General features: G+C 41.0%; 1 protein-coding gene across 3 annotated transcripts in view; it reads left to right on the forward strand.

Moving 5' to 3' along the window:
• Positions 1-18613, forward strand: part of LOC148033421 (uncharacterized) — a 135028-nt gene that overhangs the window by 15735 nt on the left and 100680 nt on the right. For 2 of the 3 annotated variants that reach the window (XM_087681340.1, XM_087681339.1), the window contains exons 2-7: positions 9529-9642; positions 9929-9997; positions 10226-10245; positions 10355-10407; positions 10517-10547; positions 10635-10716. In XM_087681340.1, the coding sequence (XP_087537466.1) occupies positions 9529-9642; positions 9929-9997; positions 10226-10245; positions 10355-10407; positions 10517-10547; positions 10635-10716 (369 nt within the window). Of the gene's footprint in view, positions 1-9528; positions 9643-9928; positions 9998-10225; positions 10246-10354; positions 10408-10516; positions 10548-10634; positions 10717-12591; positions 12663-18613 lie in introns of all 3 variants that reach the window. The other variant, XM_087681341.1, reaches the window with a different exon arrangement.

Below are 18613 nucleotides of genomic sequence, written 5' to 3' on the forward strand. Positions count from 1 at the left end.
GGTGCCGTGAAATATGACTGAGTATGCTAATTGAGTAAGCTAAATTTGGCCATGTGAATTAATCAAAGAAGTTTTCCTACAATAGAACGATAGGCTTTCGCTTTAGAGAAATGTCCCACAAAAATAAGGAGATTAGCTTGGGGAGTAAGCTTACCTATCTTGTCATTAGGTGTGTGTGTGTTTACGCACAACACCCGAAGACTCTGAAATGGGAAATAACAGGCCGAGAGCCAAAAAATGCCTCATACGGGGTCTTTCTGAGGAAGAGCCGCAGTCGGGCATCTGTTAAGGATGTACATTGAAGTGTTAACAGCCTTGACCCAAAGGCGCTTAGGAAGCTCTGCTGCGAATAGCATAGAGCGTCCCATTTCCATGACTGTGCGGTTCCTACGCTCTACGACTCCATTCTGAGAGGCAGAGTTGGTAGAGGTGAGTTGGCAAGAAATGCCATGCTTCTGTAGAAACTCGGAAAACTCGTGGGAGATAAACTCACCACTGTTATCACTCCTCATGCACCCAACACGATGACCAGTCTGGTTATGAACCAACAGTACCCAAGCAGAAAAATATGTGAAAGCATTTGACTTATGCTTGAGGAAGTACATCCACATGTATCGAGAATGATCATCCACTATCAAAAAGAAGTACATCGTGCCGTTCAAAGTAGTAGTGGATGTCGGCCCACAAAGATCAACGTGAATCAATCTAAGAGGCTCCTCAGCTCTATGTGTAGACTATTGAGGAAATGGGGTACGGTGATGCTTCCCGAGCTGACAGGCTTTACAGACATCTCGAGCTAGCTTCAGGCGTGGAAGGCCCTCAACTAGCTCACGGCGTGACAACTCATAAAGTGAGTCATAACCAAGATGTCCTAAGCGAAAATGCCAAAGACGCTCATTGTGCGTAGGCTCCCGAGATGTGGCTAAGGCCTAGAAGCTATGGAACACGGAGCCTTCGGCGGTCGGCTCGGTCAAAAAGTGTCATGTGGTATAGGCCATTAGGCTGTGTCTCACCGTGAGCAATCACTAAACCAGTCAGAGAGTCAAGGACCTCGACTGTGGTCGTTGTAAAGAAAACTACTCGCCCCAACTGACAAAGCTGCTGAACAAATAACAAGTTCACCCCAAGCTGAGGGACATGATATACATTGTCCAGGGAAGCCAGATCCGGACACTTGTTAGTGGCAAAACTGATGCAACCTTGAGCCTGAATCTTGATCGAGGAGTTGTTTTCTACACAGACCCGCCTGGCTGCAGGGGCTCGGTTATGGAAAATGTCCTCTATAGGAGTCATGTGATGTGTAGAGCCACTGTCCACAATCCAAACTGGAGCTGAAGTGCTCGGCTGTGACGAGTGGGCCTCTGCAGTAACCTCGTCGGGAGGCAACTCACAGATTTGGACGAGACTCGTATCTGATGTCTCTATGGAGACGATATGGGCCTCTGCAGATCAGTTAGACAAGCCCTCTGGAGTTGAGAATGTTGTCGACTGAGATGACTGTGCGGTGGCAGTGTGAGTTTGACCTTTAAACTACCCCTTGCCATCACCTTGCCTCCCCTGTTGGGGGTTGCCCAACTGAGGGGTGGGGGTCTGAGACTTAGGTTTTGGTGCTGTGCCTTGTGCCTTTGATCGACACTCGTAGTCAAAATGGCCAGCCTTTTGACAATGTTGACAATACCTATTTTTTTAAGTTACATTCTACCACCCAGGTTTGAGTTGTGATTGGGAGTTTCTTTGAGAATCCCTAGATTGATTTAGCTTTTGAGTTTGATTTTGATTTTGAGTGGAGGTTTGGTTTGGTTTGCCCTTCCCTTGTTGCCCTTTCTGAGAACGAGCAAGAAGGGCCCCCTCTGAAGAGTAATTCATATGAAACTGATCGAACAACTGTGTGTAACGCAACAGCTGACACTCAAATTCATAGAATGTAGGCATGATAGGCTTTGAAACTATTCCTTCCACAAAATTGAAGTATTTCTTGGGGAGTTTATTTAGGAACAATGTGACGTGATCGTTAGAAGACTTGGGAGTCCTCGTAGAGGAGAATTCAACGAGGAGATGCCAATACTCAGCCAACTTGACTTTCAAGTCATCCTGGTCAGTGATTTTGAAAAGCTGAAGCTCATGGTCAAGATTAATACGACGGGTCCTATCTCGAGCCGCATAGCGGTCAGTCAAGTGTGCCCATCGCTCTGAAGAAAGATAACTCTGAAGTGAATGAATAAATGTTGTAAATGAAGGAAAGAGTGTATAAGATGCTCAAAGGAAAGCTCAGAGTTGTTCTGTTTGATGGACGGGTCAAGTTGTCAACTCCTTACGTATTCTTGCACAGGTTTGAAAATCTTCTTTTTTTTCATTTGACTCTAGGCACAACTTGCAAGTTTAAAGTTTAAACTTACTTTCTCTTCACATGGTTTATGATTGTTCATCGGGTGCATGTGAGAGAAATTGGTCTGTCTATTTCCTCGTGTACACAAAATTTGTAAGAAGCTTAGCACACGACAATTGGAGCAACTAATTTATTGTTGCTCCAATTTACACATGCTATGCAATATGCATGAGATGTGTATGGCAAGTCATGTATTGTATATGCAATTTTTATATATTTTTAGTTGATAACTTTGTTTATAGATTATGAAATATATTTAGAGAAGTTTCATTTGTTTGATCTAAGTTTTTCATCCTTTAAATGTATAATTGAATGTGGATTCACTTAAGCTCTTCGTTAGCACACTTAAAAGTGTGACTTGCGAGAGAGACTTGGAGAAGAAGCAAATATTTAAGGAGCTTTACTTGGAGCTCGAGGAGATAGACTAGCTGGTCTCTTGCACTTATGCATGCCATGCCCATGTTGTTATTTGCCCTTGCGCCGGTAGTGATGGAGCTTCCGCTTCGGTATCCATATCGGCTGTGCGTGATGCTCGTGGTGCCCTTAGATGCTATTATACGAGATGTGGAAGTGGCTTGAGAAGTGCTCCTAGTTCGGCCTAGGAGGATATATCTATTACTGCCTTTCACATAGAGCTTAGAGAGCCCAAGTATGATGACGAGGGCAATGCCATTAGTGAGGGTGATTTTGTTGAGAAGGGTGTTGGCTCCTCAAGCGGCGACAAGGATGCTTCTACCTTCGATGTTGAGAGTGATATGAGTATCTAGAGTAATCATGTATTTTGATTCGGATTGAACCATGGATGATGGCTTTTATCTCAATCCATTTTTGTATGAGATTGCACATTTGGCTCATAATAAAGTTGTTGGTGTTATTATTCACGCTGTACTCTTGGGTCGTGACTCTTGAGTCTTGTTTCAATTCTCTTGTGCACTTACTTTTGACTTGAATCTCCAAGTTTATGTTTTAAGTTCAAGCATTAAGCATAGACTTAGAATTATGTGTATTTTTTTTTTCATCGAATGTAACATTGGTCCAAGATTTATTAGTTTGATTAGCACTGTACTAGCATCGGATTGTACTAATTGTGGATGCCATCGGACGCGACAACCTTGGGAAAGCTATCCAATAGGTGATGGCTCGAGCCCATGAGAGTAGGTTGAGGGAATAATCGAAGTGTGATGTCCATGGGAGATGGATCCCAAGTGTTATAACCACCACTAATTGGAGTTGAGATGAGGTGAAAGTGAAAGGGCCGTAGGTTGGAAACCAAAGCATAGCACTCTCTGGGGCTGGAATTGGTAAACACAATTGGGTGACAGCAAAGAAGTGAAGATGATGCTGATTGGGCATGCACTGCAGTAAACGCAAGTTTTATGATGCTCAGGAAGAGGTTGGACAATAGGATGGCAGTAGTGGATAGGGTGCAAGGGGTTGGTGATGATGTGGGAGGGGTCTCGGGTTGGACAGCTAGTGGAAGGAGAGTTGATGGTTGAACCTTCAAGACAATAGATAAGGGTGAGTGGTGGGCAGCCTATCTATTTATAGATGAGTGGATTCTTTTAAATTAGGGTTTGGCTTACGAGACATAGACATTCTCTAGGACCACACAACATTTAATGAAACTTTGGATAATTTACATGTTTTGGGGCAGTTTTAAAGAGCTAATCAGTTTGTAATGCATTTTTAACCTCAGTAGGCCAATTCAGCAACAGTTGGCTAGTCCAATCTAATCATTTTATTCCATTATTTTGCGCCTATTTAGGCAGGCCTGCCCTTCGGACATAGTCAGTTTTGTTTTGTGAAGGTTGAGAAAGAGCTCTGGCTGGTTATGCACTCACAGCCCATTGTACATATCCGTCTTGAATATTCAACATTCATACTCTGCAGTCTTCAACGTTCTATTCTCTCTTTCTGTTTCTGTTCTCTCCATGTTCACTTATTTCTTTCAATCAGGTAAGTTTGCATTTGTTGCACTCTGATATAACCTTCTAAATGTCATTAGTTTAGTTAACGACCAACTTGTTATGGTGTTGTTTGCCAACAACTCTACTCATGATATGCTTTCTTCTTGATTGGTGTAGAAACTTCAACTCTACAGCATGTGTCGACCGTGCATATCGTGTCTGCTCACATGTGGATACCTTTTGTTGTAGTGGACCGGTTGTCTTCAAATTTGGCATAATTCTTTTGATTCACAGTAGTAGGGATTCATGCATGCTTGATTGCTTCATGCATGCATCCCAAGACAGCTAATTAGGTTTGTAACAATAGATTAGGGTGGAGGAAATTTAGTTTTGTTGAGGAGTAAAAGATGAGTAGTAGATTAGAGAAAATTCTCAAACCTTCCGTGACCCAAGCTTGATATTTTGTTAGTCTCCATTTTCATTGGGGTCTCCACATGCAAATTCAAGCTAAATAGGCCTTTGGCCTTGCCCTTGTTTTAAATAACATTAAGGGTTACCCACCTCAATTTTATATTCCTAACCTCTTGAACTTGAAAGTGTTGGAACTTTCAAGAAACCTTACTCTAGGACATTAAATCATTTAAATGCTTTAATCCCTGTGACACCAAAAGTCATTTCCAAAGGGATCTTCAATATTCCTAACCAAGATCTAGCCTAGGTACCTAATTGGTATTTGTCCACATAGTGCTTGCCAATATCCCCACTGCCCAGGCTAGAATTATGTGCCACTGTGACAAATCTTTCAACTTAATCTCATATGTGCACAGCCTACGTGTCCAGAGAGTACTAGCCTACGTGTCTAGAGAGTACTAAGTTAAAAATTCACCTCCTTGTGATAGATCTTTCCCTCAAATTCTTGCAATCATTCTTGATTGAATTGTAGTGTTGACCAAAGCATGTGCAACCATAACTGCCAAAGCATGCAACATCATAATCAAACCAGTTGCAACATGTGCACCTATTGCTTGACCCAACTGATGATGCCCATGACATGCTGAATTTTCAGCCAGCAAAACCAAGTTATAATTCATAGACATGAGACATAACTGCTGTTAGAACCATAAGTAATGCATCTGCATGCAAAAAACCTTCAACTGGGCATAAACAATGCCTTCTAGCCAGGATGTATCTCATGAAAATAATGTAAAACGTACATCAGCTGTAAACCACTCACAACCAATGCGAATCTATAGTTTCAAAGCCATGGTAAAAACTATATCCATCTATACATTGACCGTAGTGTCTAGTACATTGAATACTGATCCCAATGGTAGAAATATTGCTAGCATACACTATCCTGGATGCAAACAAAGTACATCCAAGGCCCACTATATAACTGACCGTTCTATAACTAGGGGAGTGGAGGGGTACAACCTCCCTACCGAGCATTAGGCAATACTCTTTGGACCCTTTATGCTTTGCTTAACTTGAATGAACTTGATTCATAGTCATTTTGCATCTGTAGGTAAAATCAAGATGAAACAATCTCGATTTCTCCAAGTAGTGCACAGAAACTTTACCTCCAACTTTATTTGCCCTAAAGCTTGGATTGGGTGTAGGTATTTTTCCCTTTAGGATCACCTAGATTCTTAGAACTTTCAAAGTGTTGCAAAAATGGTACATTCGCTACAATTCCAGCTTGACCAACATTAAACATTGCATCTCATTGACTGGCTCCAATCCCTTGTGCAACAACTATGCTAGGAGAACTGAATGCATTACCAAACATTCCATACGTGGGATTTTGCATTCCACCAGCCATTCTAGGATACGTTTGTCCATGCATTCCATGCATTTCTGACTATGCATCAAAAGTATTTGTGCCATGTATACCAGAAGAAGCAGTACCATGACCAACCATAGTAGGAAAAAGAGTTCCACCTTGCAAGTATCCCTGGATGGCTCACATTTGCAAAACGCATAGTGTTGTGATTTCTACGATTCCCATGTATTTGCCATCCTTGCTGCAAATCAAGCATTTTTATTAGTGCACTTGATGCATTGGGTGTTTTGGAGGGATGGTGGTGCCACACCGACCTTTGGAGATTCATGCTGTATTGACACTTTAGGAGATGCCTGACACATTTTACCCTTGCTGCCCTTCCTAGGTGACTACATGAACTCAGCATCCAAATCCTCTTGTTCTTGTTGATTCCAATATTATGATGCATTAAAGTTCTATTTTCATGAACAAGACCAACGTTTTCAAAGTGCTGCCCATGCTGACGGCCCATTCCAAGATTAGGCATTGGATTAATTCCATTGTCTTTTGATATCTTTGACAAAGATTCATGGCCATAATGTGCTGCTTCACCCCTTGAAGAAGACATGCTCGCTGAATATTACCACAGCTGATAATAATTTAAGCAAATTGCTTCCAATTCTAACTTGCAATGAGGTGCCTTGAGCCCACCTACTCACGGTTGATGGATCTTGGTGATGGGACCATGAAACCAACCTTCTTTTTCATAGAAGGGTGGTGGAGGTTGGAGCTCTAAATAACTCTGATTTACAATAGAAAGCAACACATTCATCAAATAATCGATAAATCGAAAATTTGACACACACACAGGGCTAGAATGCCCTAAATGAATTGAGATGAGTTGACCCCTAATTGGCTCCAAAGTGTTGGTGCCCCTGCAGTATTTCTGTTCACATTAATTCCAGGATCCTTTTCTACAGCTGAGATTTGACTAGAATCCCCGAGAGGTGTAGGCCTTGCCTTAGACTCAAAAGGCCTTGCCTTAGACTCAAAAGGATATGCTCTAGAGTTGCCACTTCCTCTATTGACCAGCCAGTACTCCCACAACATTTGGAATATCTTGTTGTTCTCTGTACCAGCCACCATGAAATCCAATTTGCCTCTTGATTGCACAATCAGGAAAGCTCAAATTGAATTCTCTTCTGTTGCATGCAAATTGGTTCACTTGTAGACCGAAAATCTCACCCATTCCATTTCACTTTCCATGTTCCAAATTGATATTAGTAACCTTCCTCAATCATTGAGGTGTGCATGCATGCATTGGAACACAGCTATTGAAATCCTTAACCTTGCTGGTTTTAGACTGAGATCAGCAAATCTCCAACTTCCGCAGTTAGATTCAACGTGCATTTGACCTAGACGAGGAAGAATAAGCAGAGGGAGAAATCTGAATTCCAGCCCCTAAGATAACGACCAGCAGCATATATCCCCAATTTGCCCCTTGATTTCGCAAATTCAAGGAGCCAAATTGGGTCTTGAAGTTTCACATGCAAATCTCTTTTGTTGTAGTTGGTTGTCCAATCTGCTGTAATTTTTCTGATTTACAGCAATAGGGCTTCATGCATGCATCCCAAGATGGCTAGTAAACTTTAATTTCCATTGAAATTAAATCTGTAACAGTAGATTAGGGCTGAGAAAATTCAGATTTGCTGAGGGGGAAGAGATGAGTAGCAGATTAGAGAAAATTTGCAAACTTTCCCATGAAAGAGATGCTTGCATAAGGGTTGTTCCAGGTCCAGAACATGCTGTAGATCAGGTCACCCTGCTGTAGTCAGGTTTTTTTTGCTGTCTAATTCTCCAAAATCAGGTTCAGCAGCTGTCAATTGCTCTAGAAGGTGCACCAATTGCTGCGTATTATCCTGAAACTTATCTCTGCAGCCTTTTCTAGGCTTTCATGGCCAAGAAACTACAAAGAATGGGAGAGAAAGAGCCCAACATGGAAGACACACTTGCATGCAACCCAGAATTGCACCAAACTTGAGATTTGGCAAATCCTCATTTTCATTGGGGCCTCCACATTCAAATTAGAGCTGAATAGCCCTATGGCCCTTCCCTCATTTTAAATAACATTAAGTCCTGCCAAATTCCAATTTTAAATTCATGACCTCTTTGAGCTTGAAAGTGTTGAAACTTTACACAAATCTTAGGCTAGGACATTAAATCATTCAAATCTCTAACCCCATGGCACCAAAAGCTATTTCCAAGGGGAGATTTAATGTCCTTGACCAAGATCTAACCTAGTTTCCCTAGTGGCACTTGTCCATACAACTTCCACCAATGTCCCCCACTGCCCAAGCTAGAACGATCTCTCATCTTGAGACACATATTCCACTTAATCTCACACGTGTACCTCGGATGTGCACAACTTAAGTGTCCAAAGAGAATTAAGTGAAAAATTCATGTCCTTGTGACAGCCGTTTCCTAGTTGAAACATCCTACCCCCTTTCCTTTTTAGGCAAGAAGTTGGCAAGGACACGAGAAAAAGGCTCCCACTTTTCCAAGAAGAAGAAGAAGAATAAGCAGCAGCAGCAGCAGCAGGAGCTGCTCTTACAGACTTGTTGTGTGTGTGACTCTCACAAGCCTTGAGTCTTGATGTCGACACTTGTTTTGGCATTGGCCCTTTTTTTGAATGCACTTCATGCTTTGCTTGCATGTGTGGCTTAAGTCTTACTTTATTCAGCTCTTCTTTAGTACTATATACTCATTTTTACTAGCGCAAGATGGTCTTTCATGTGGTGCTTTTAAAGTGTCTTTGAATACTTGTGACGTAAAGTGTAGGATTATGAGAATTTCCTAATTTTATGTATTTTTTAATGTCCCATTCCTATAATGGGGTCTTTCCATTCCTATGCCATTACCTATTCCCATCTGTTGTGCCTGTACCCTAATCCTGGCAGCTAGGAGATAAAGCCTATGAAGCATGAGTTAAGTGTACTGCATCTAAGAGCCTGAGAGGCGATTAGATTCACATTAATTTATGAAGATAAAATCCCCTTGGGTGCATTTACAAGCCTCATTGATGTGAAGTCCAAACCTAAGGAATTGGGAAGTTTCAAATCCATGGAGAAATACAAAAGAAAATTGCCTTTCACAAGAAGAAGCCAATAATTTTTGTCAAAAAACAAGGTTGTTTGTGACCAAGGTGTTTACACTCATGTTGAGGCTGTTTGTGTCTTTCTTTTTGTTTTTTGGGCAGTGGCGTGGGCCTGCCGTGCACACATGGCATGGCGTGCTAGTGTTTGTAACTTGTTCGGTTGAGTCCTTGTGATGTCCAGTCTTGATATTAGTGCTTACATGCATGTTAGCAGAACTGTTACAAGGTATGGTGATGAGAATGAGATTGGATGAGGTGACGTTTATTTTGGCTGAAAATATCTAGTGTTAACATCTCAATGTACACTCTTTAATTGCAGAAATGTCAGAAGAGATGGTCAAGGATGGTTATGCGGAAATAGTCAATATTGATTTGTCACCAGTTGTTATAGATGCAATGCAAAAGAAGTATTCTGATGTTCCTCAACTCAAATGTATCCATTTAAGCAGCTATCTATGTATTACAACCTGTTTTGGAGATGCATTTTTGTTTCAGTTTCAAAATTTTCCCTGAGTAACACAGTTGTATATCAAGGTTCACAGTTGCATGTTGAGGTTTTCTGATCTTATATACATATATTATGATTTACGATTGCAAATTTACAAATTTATGTGATTTGGATGTTTTAATGCTCAAAGTGGATGACATTATATACACTTCTGGCCATTGAAAGCATCACAGCGGAAGGCCCCAAATGCCACCTTAACTAGTCATTCTAGACTTGCAGATGGATGCACAAGACTTATCCGCCTTTGATAATTGCTATTTTGATTCAGTCATCGATAAAGGTAACCTGCGAAATCCCATTATAATTGCAATCATCTTGTGTGCTTATTTATTGGCATAAGGAGAAGGAAGAATAGGCTGTGAAGCTTTGAAGGGCAGGTCATTACCTATTACCTTTCAAAAGCTTGGAGCTAGTGCAAGCTTACTGTTTTTAGTAGATCGACAATGAAAGTGAGCCAAAACACATAGATGGAAATTTGTTTTGATGGTCATGTTTAATATTTTTACAGGTACGCTCGATGCTATGATGGTATGACTCCATGCTCTGAAACATACCTTCTTTTGCAGTATCTCTGATAGTTGCAATATTGTTCTGGTAACTGCTCTTATTCTAAGTATTCATGTGATTTTATATGCAGTGTGCAAGAAATGCAACATCTTGCATAGCAAGAATGTTAGCGGAGGTTAGCAGGTCTTGCTCTTTTCTCACTATTATACTTGTGAGCAAAACTCCTTGCATAAGTATCTCTCTATTGTACGAGTACTAATTTTTGTTTGATTTAACTTTTTTTACTACTCAGAACTTTGAAACCTGGCGGTACATTCTTACTGGTAAGCCGCTTTCTCTGCCTGGAATGCTGTGAATTGCTGGTCATATCTATTTTAGTTGATTTTGTTCCTATTGGTCTGGGGATGCAGATTACGTATGGGGATATTCAGTCAAGGTTGCCAGATTTGAACAGGGAGGAGTATTCATGGACAATTGATTTGTTTTCCATACGTAAGCTCAATAGCTGTGTATGCTTTTGTCGAAGCTTGAATTAACTGCTTATATATGCATGGCATACTTTAAGCTGTGAGTGGACATTTAAATGAATTTTTTTCTATGTTTTTGAGCTCTTCTTGTTCAGCCATACCGCGTCCCCTCATGTGAGAACAGACTAGGAGCAAACATGTCTCGTTGTCAAACACTTTCATCATGAACTTGAAAGGCAAAGAAGCTCTAGGATTTGAAAACCACCAGACTTAAGTAGGTGTATATAGAAAGCCATGCTCAAGTTCGACCGCACTTGAATATGGATGAGGCTTACATAACCCACCTCCACCATTCTCTATTTCTCTCCATCTTTGGTGCAGAGTGGAGAGGAATGTTAGCACCCTGAGGGGTAGGAGATAGATTCAAGGTGGAATCCAAGGACATAAAGAGTCAAAGGAGTCATTGCTCTTCTTCTCCTTCTTCTACACGGTCGCTAGTTTCTTGTAGCCCTTTTGGAGATCTCACCTCTTCGTGAAGCATCCATTGCCCCTATATGGATGCTGTGGGAATGAGATGATAGTCTCCCTTGTAACTTGAGTGCTGCCTCATGCTCCAGTATCACAGAAGTCATATGCTGAGAATGTATTGGAGTCGCCCCGGTGTTTGAGCTTGTAGGTCATTTGCCACATTATCATTCTTAGAAGATAAAGGTGTGAATTAGCAAGTCAAATTGGACTAGAGGCAATGTACTTGATCTATCCATATGCCTATGTAAGAGGCAACTATCAAGCGATTCTAAGAATGGCTTTTTCTATTCTCTCAAATGAATAGCCTACTTTGTCTACAATTGACCTTGACTCCTATCTCCTTCATTTGGTATCAGAGTAGCGTTAGGTCCTTCTAAGCATATGCCATTAGCTACTTATCATTTTCTTTCATCCATATCTTATCCTTACCTTATCTTTGTGGTACTCTAAAACAAGTTTTTTTTTTTGTTTGTTTTGGGTCTAGCTATATAGATTAGAACTTTGCATTAGGCTCAGACATCGAGCGTTACTATTGTAGTCATGGTTGTGGATTTATCTTAAGCCTTATGACTAAGACAAAAAAACCTCGTCACAGTAGACACCAACTCTCTCATTGCCATATCAGTCACAAGGAGGGCCACTTCTTGAGGCCATAGCAGGTTACTATTGCTGAATGTGTTTTAGTGCCCATGTGCAGCTTGAGAGGCAGAAGAAAGAGTGGTGGATGCCATGGATTCAAAAGCTACATGCAGTCAACATTAGTATATCGCTGAAGAAGTAGCCGCCATAGTTACAACCAATGCCATGTTGGCTATAGTTGTCATCGACAAGTTTCCCTCTCAAAAATCCTTTCACACTAACCCCTCTTTCAAACAGATTATGCTATAAGCTCTGTTCACATTGAGGTTTTTGGAACTAGATATCTATAAGCTGAATTCATATTGTTACTGTTTAAAACTACTTTAACACAAGTCTTGTTCACATTGTAGATTGATCTATGTTTTCATTAACTAGTTAATTGCTAAGCATTGTTCATTTGCATTTAGCCGTTGGATAACCTATCTATAATCTTTTACTCTCTTCCCTGTAAATTGGAGCTAGACATTGCCAAGTGTCATTATAAGCTTGGTAAGACCTCTTTGTAAAAATCATGGTCTCAAATTCCAATATTTCATTTGGCATTGAAAAATTCAAAAAGGGGAGTTGGGGAGTAATATCACACTTGGGATACTTAGATGCAATTTCTACTTATGCACAAAAAACCATGGATGGTAATCTGGGACAAATTACAATGCACCATCACAAATAACTGAAGAGTGGATATAGAAGGATGAACAGGCACTTGCTTTAATTGGTTTATATCTTGCTCTAGGCTTTATCCACCATATTAATATCAAAGGAATAGCAAAGGAAGCGTGGGAGGAGTTAAATCAACTTTAAGTGGTACCTTCTCTACCTGTAATAAACAATGTGAACTAGAGCTTGTATGTAAAGGGATGAGGATGATGAGTTGGATGGATAAAAGTGTGAGTAAGCAAGTCAAATTGGACTAAATACACTGTACTTGATGTATCCATATGCCTATTTAAGAGGCAACTATCAAGCAATCTAAGAATGACTTTCTCTTTTCTCTCCAACTAATGCCCCACTTTGTCTGCAATCCACCTTGATTCCTATCTGTTTCACAAAGAGGTTAGGAATTTAAAATTGGGGCTGAGCACGGCCAAAGTTTGGGTAGGGGACATGCATTTTTCATTTTAAAAAATTATTGTTGACCCGAATTTAAGTCTAGAGGCTTAGTTTGCAAGAGTAGATTTGACACTTGGCAAGTAACTAAGTTTGGGAGCCATGCAAGGCTGTGTGAGGCTATTTTGGGCTGTTTGGGGTAGGTCTAGGGTTGGAGAATTCAATTTGGGCTAAAAGACAATAGGGGAACCATCAGGAGAGCAGGGTGACCTGAATGGCTGCACCTTCTAGTGCTAAAGAGCTGGGCGACCTGATTAACAACATCATTAGGGGGCTGGAAATAGGGGATGGTTGCTGCAGGGTTTCCACAATTGTGAACAGAGACTCTTATAGCAGGTTGAAGGCAATCTCACTTTCCAGCAGCAGGCGACATTAATTGGATGCTCCTTGGTAGTAGGTGACATGGGCACTGTTAGCTATAGGCGACGGCTGAGAGAGCCTTTATGGCTATAGGTGACTTGTTTTTCTCTTTTGTTTCTCTTTTGTTTTGTGTTTACCAGTTTATTTCAGCATTCTTTTATGCTTCCATTGCTGCCTTCACTTCTCACATGGTTTTAGATTTCAGGATGTACATTTGTGCTGCTGTCTACTGCCAATTATTAATCATCTATGTTTGCTGCTGCTGGGCGACCAGCTTTTGGGACTTTTCAGCCTTTAAATTTCTACGTTTTGTTGTTGGGATCACCTTTCAAGCTGTGTTGACTGCATTTAACGCTCTTGTTGCCTTCATTTTCTGATTTTCTGCATTATTTTAATGTTTATGCCAGCCTTTAATGCTTCTTTGTTTGTGTTTTGTCTTGCAACAACATTTGTGTTTGCAGCCTCTTGGGTGCTTGTAGGCTTACCGACAGGGTTTTCAACCTTTGTTTGTCTTTGGTTGGTTGATTCTTCCTAAATTTTGTAGATTTCATTGTTTTTACACTGCATGTCGACTCTGTTCCGTGTTGTTTGGGCTGTCTTTTGGCTATACACACTCTCTCTTCTCCTCTTTTTTCCTTTATTTTCTCTTCCTATCCTCTCCACATAGTTTCCCGTGTTGTTCTACTAATGACAAACTTCACGGCTTTGATTACCTCATATGGAGTATTGTTATGAATGCATGGTTTGTGTAGTAGGTGTTATGGTATGTTGTTTCTAGAGCTATTGAATATCATGAGGGCATCACTCCTCTTCCAACCGATTTTGATGAAGACAACCACGAAGAAGCTGTGCGTACATGAGATTTTGATGATGCTCATGCATATTTTGCTCTTTTTCATTGTATCTCTAAAGAAGTTCTCTTGGTGGTCATCTCTTGTAGGATAGCTTCAGCAATATGGGCGAAGCTTTAGATATTGTACGAGGCTTTCTTGACCATGTATGCAATTAACCTTTATGAACATCTTCAACAGATGAAGTTTAAGCTAAAGGATACTATGACTAGTCATTCTTACTTCGTATTGCACATGTATAAGGTCAACTTCGTCACAAGTAGTTCGCCCTCCTAGAGGCTTGTCTTGTGGGGTCTATGCTTTACAAGCTTCCTGTAGAGTTTGATGGCGTAGCCAATGCTTTATGGGTCCAGATGTCATTAATGCTAGTGAGCTTTACCCATATGTTCTCGATGCTTGAGCATAAGGCGTCTTTATGGTTACAAGGGTGGCTTCCCTCCTAGTGTGGTATCTTCAATGAGGTCTTTGCAGTTTATGAGGGGGTTGACAGGAAGAGAAAGTCGAAGGCCTAGTGTTATCAATGTTGTAAGAAGGGACATTTGCGCAATGATTATAAATAGTTAGTGGTTTCGAGAAAGGAGGAGGAGAAAAAGAAGACGTAGGATACAGACTCCTTTTCGCCACCTCCTTTGACTTTGATTTGGATTCTTTGGCCAAGGCCAAGGCCAAGGTGTGGAAGGGGTTGTCTTCTTCAGATGGTAGGCGAGCCTTGGCAACCCCTCCTTTTGTTGCTTTCTAGGGTGCATGATGCGGTCATCCCTAATGACTCTCTGGTGCCAGAGAGGGAGAGTGAGAGGGTGGAGAGGTGGGGCAAGTGAGCCTCATCTATATAGGTATATAGGTGCCTAGGTTCGAGAGAGGGGCTTCCCTGATACCTCGATCAAAGTCTAGCAGTTTTTGAAATCTTGGAGCTAGGATTGACTTCTAGGTACATGATGGGCTGATACTTGACAGAGCGGGATTGACTCCTAGTTTGAGCTCACACAAGAGGACACTTTGGCGCTACTTGGGTATCCATGGTTCTATTTTGGTGGTCTTTGTTGTATGGAGTATGATGCGTCCTTATCATTTTATCATTGTATTGTATTAGATCACCCATGATGTAAGAGAGGGTGTTAGTAGTCTAGTCAGCTCACGAGTTAGTTTGGGCATATGTCCTAGTGGATTGGGCATTTTAGTGTCATTTAGGCATTTTTTATTTGTCATTGTGGGGATGATTTTGGCATTTATTTTTGGCTGATTAGCTTTAAATGATGGTCGGCCTGATCACATTATTGGCATATTTTTGCCTTTATATTCAGGCTCCTTCCTCCACAGTTCATTCATTCATCACTTGCAGACTCTTTTGTAGCCTTTGTTGAAGAGAGGAAGCTAGTGCTAGTGTCTACGCAGCTAGTGATTCATTGTTGTACGCGCTTGTCTCGTGTTTGGTTTATGGATTCCATTTCTAGAGCATATCTTTGAGTTCTCCTTTGCAGTATTCTTGTGTTTTCTCTTTTCTCTTTCTTTTGTCTTGTGTTGAATAGTTTATTTCAGCATTCTTCTGTGCTTTAATTGTCCCATCCACTTCTACAAAGATGCCCGAGCGGAGGTAACTGTTGGTAGGAGCTACTTCAAGATACGTCATAGAAGTTTTGAATATGCTTTGACATCATTCGTAGCCAATTCAAGGATTGTTTTCTCGAATTTATTTTTTTTCCAATCTAATATCATTGGAGAAGATATTTGAGGACAAGGAGTTGATCCCAAAGCAAGGTACTGTAATTGCTTCTACGCAAACCAAGCTTTCATGACAATACTTCAAGTTGGATAATCAAGGCCATTGAGCTGATCATAAGTGTTAGTGCAAAGAGGAGTCATTGAATGATGAAATCAAGAGTGAATTGAAGGTTATGAAAGAGTACTTGGGAAGAGTATGTGCGGTACTTGTGGTGAATAAAACCATAGTCAAATATATAACTATTCAGGTATGTAGATTACAAGAAAGTATACAAGAGAATGAATAAATAGTGAAGGGAATGTAGTGACTAAGTGCGACAACGGAGCACACACAAACCCTTTCTTAAGGTTGGAAGTGGAAAAAGAATCAAGTTTACCACACGTAAGAGCTGGCCAGTGGTCGCAATGCCTATAAAGTGAAAGAAAAGTAGATGACCGCATTTGGATGCTCAACCAAAGTAGGGGCAACAAATACAAAGTCACACGAACTGAAAACTTAGGGCGGCCAGCATTCAACATGTGGAAAAGAGGCCTTCTAGCTATTATCTGATCCCTTCAAGCTTGCATGAAGAGGCACATCAGCAAATGCATGTCTTAGCCGCCTTGGCAAGGTAGCTTGTTAGTAGATATGACACAATAGGAATAATAATAGAACCAAGAGACTTGGTCGTTTGATACCATGTAAGAATGAGATTGGATGACCATGAGAGTACCTATGATCTCTCTCTCTCCCCCCCCCCCCCCCCCCCCCCCCCAAAAAGGTGCGTCCACCAACTAGATGTACGTGTGCAAGATGATGTGGTGGAGGATAAGAGGAGTACAGAATATATAAGCAATGAGGAGCAAAAGATGGTAGCAGATTGAGTAGTTGTATGTAGCCAATAAAGTGGAGTAGTTAGCTATAAATCAAGCTGATGTGATGGGTAAAATGTTGGTCCAGTGTCTGCCTAGGTATTCCTCAAAGTGCCATCAATGTGGCCATAAATTCAATGCGTAAATCCGTGGAATGTACAGAGCTAACATTGATCTCATCAAAGAGTGGTCAAGTTGGATACCCATGTGGAACAGTCACATTGAGTAGACCCATGGGTAGCTTACCCACCGAAACCCTTGCCGCATAATAGTTTTTTATAGGGATTTCCAATGTTGTTGGATGGTCCATTTTTACACGCTTGTAAGGAAGTACCCTAACATAGAAACATAAACATAAATTGTACAACAAAGCACAGACAGATAAAAGAACAGAGTTAGGGTTAGGGTAACTCAGAGACAATGAACACAGTGAATGAATGAAGTGATATGACTATTGAATATATGATGCTCATGCAATAAACACACTATGCAGTGAATGAATATTGTATCTCGAACTCCTGTATCTCAAGGATCAAGAAAGGGGTAATGAGTTGGAGAGTGTGTCGTACTTTGAATGGATCCCATATCGCAGTAAGGCAACCTCTGGATGTTAAACACTAGCAAACGCAGCAGTGAGAAGCTGGATCTGATGCAGACAGTAGTGAGGAGTGAGAAAGATTTAAAACGTAGGTAGTAGGTGAGAGAAAGACTAAAAACGCAGGTAAGACAGCCTGCAGGAGAGAGAGACTAAGAACGCATTGTAGGAGAGAGAAATACTAAAAACGTAGGCAGGACAGCTTGCAAGAGAGAGAGAGAGTAAAAACGTAGGCCAGATAGCTTGCAGGAGAGAGAAAATTGCTAAATGCAGGCAGAACAATTTGTAGGGGAGAGCACTGCCGGACGCAGGGCTGTGATGATGTGGCAGGCTGTAGACTTGTTGTACGGCAGCAGATCTGCACAGGAACAGCAGTCACTTGGCTGGAATCAGTTCCAAACTGTGTGAAGAGGGCTGGAAATCATGTGCCAACTGATGGAGACAGCAATGGATAACTTCGACTGAGATGTCCTCCGCGAACGGGGTGTGGGCAGTAAGCTGAAACACCTGAAATCTGCAAGAACGGGATTACGGACTGAATGGAGGGCAGTATACATATTTACAGAAAGTTTGGGCCCTCCCAAGTGGGTTTGTGCTTATGGGACTCAGAAACTCTCTAAGATCGCGTTTCTTTTAAATAAACAAGTTTTCTTCATTAATTAAGTATGTTTTGGGGCTATTTAAGTAAAGCTAATGAATTTTTAGCTCAACAATGCTTGGTGGAATGCCTTGGTTTCTTTTAGGTGGTGTGAAGAAATGCTCTAAATGCAAAAAGCACAAAACCAATCACATCACTAAGTACAACTTGATAAATATAGAACATAGTTAGGGTTAGCATTAGGGTAACTCAGAGACAGTGAGCACAATGAATAATGAAGTGAATGAATACTGAGTATACAATGCTCATGTAACAAACACACTATATAGTGAATACTAAACCTTGAACTCTCATATCTTTGGGATCAAGGTAAAGGTTATGAGCTGGAGAGTGTGTCGTATGTTGAATGGATCTTGAAATGTAGCAAGGCAACCTCCATGTGTCGAATGTTGGGTGTAAAGCCCCTTTGGTGTAAACTCCCATTCATCCCGTGTGCATAAACTTACAGGTGTGAACGCACCCTTTACTTGTACCCTAACATATAAATACATTTTTATTCTTTGTGTACCGAGCAACACATTGGTACACTCACATTTGATTCTCTCAGATCTTCAACTCAATCATTGCTCATTCTAGTCTTGCATCACATAGCACTCACGCTCAATGAATTGGT

The sequence above is a fragment of the Lygodium microphyllum genome, chromosome 7 (assembly GCF_053477565.2).
Source record: "Lygodium microphyllum isolate KBCC chromosome 7, Lygodium_microphyllum_v1.1.10, whole genome shotgun sequence".
Classification (NCBI taxonomy): domain Eukaryota; kingdom Viridiplantae; phylum Streptophyta; class Polypodiopsida; order Schizaeales; family Lygodiaceae; genus Lygodium; species Lygodium microphyllum.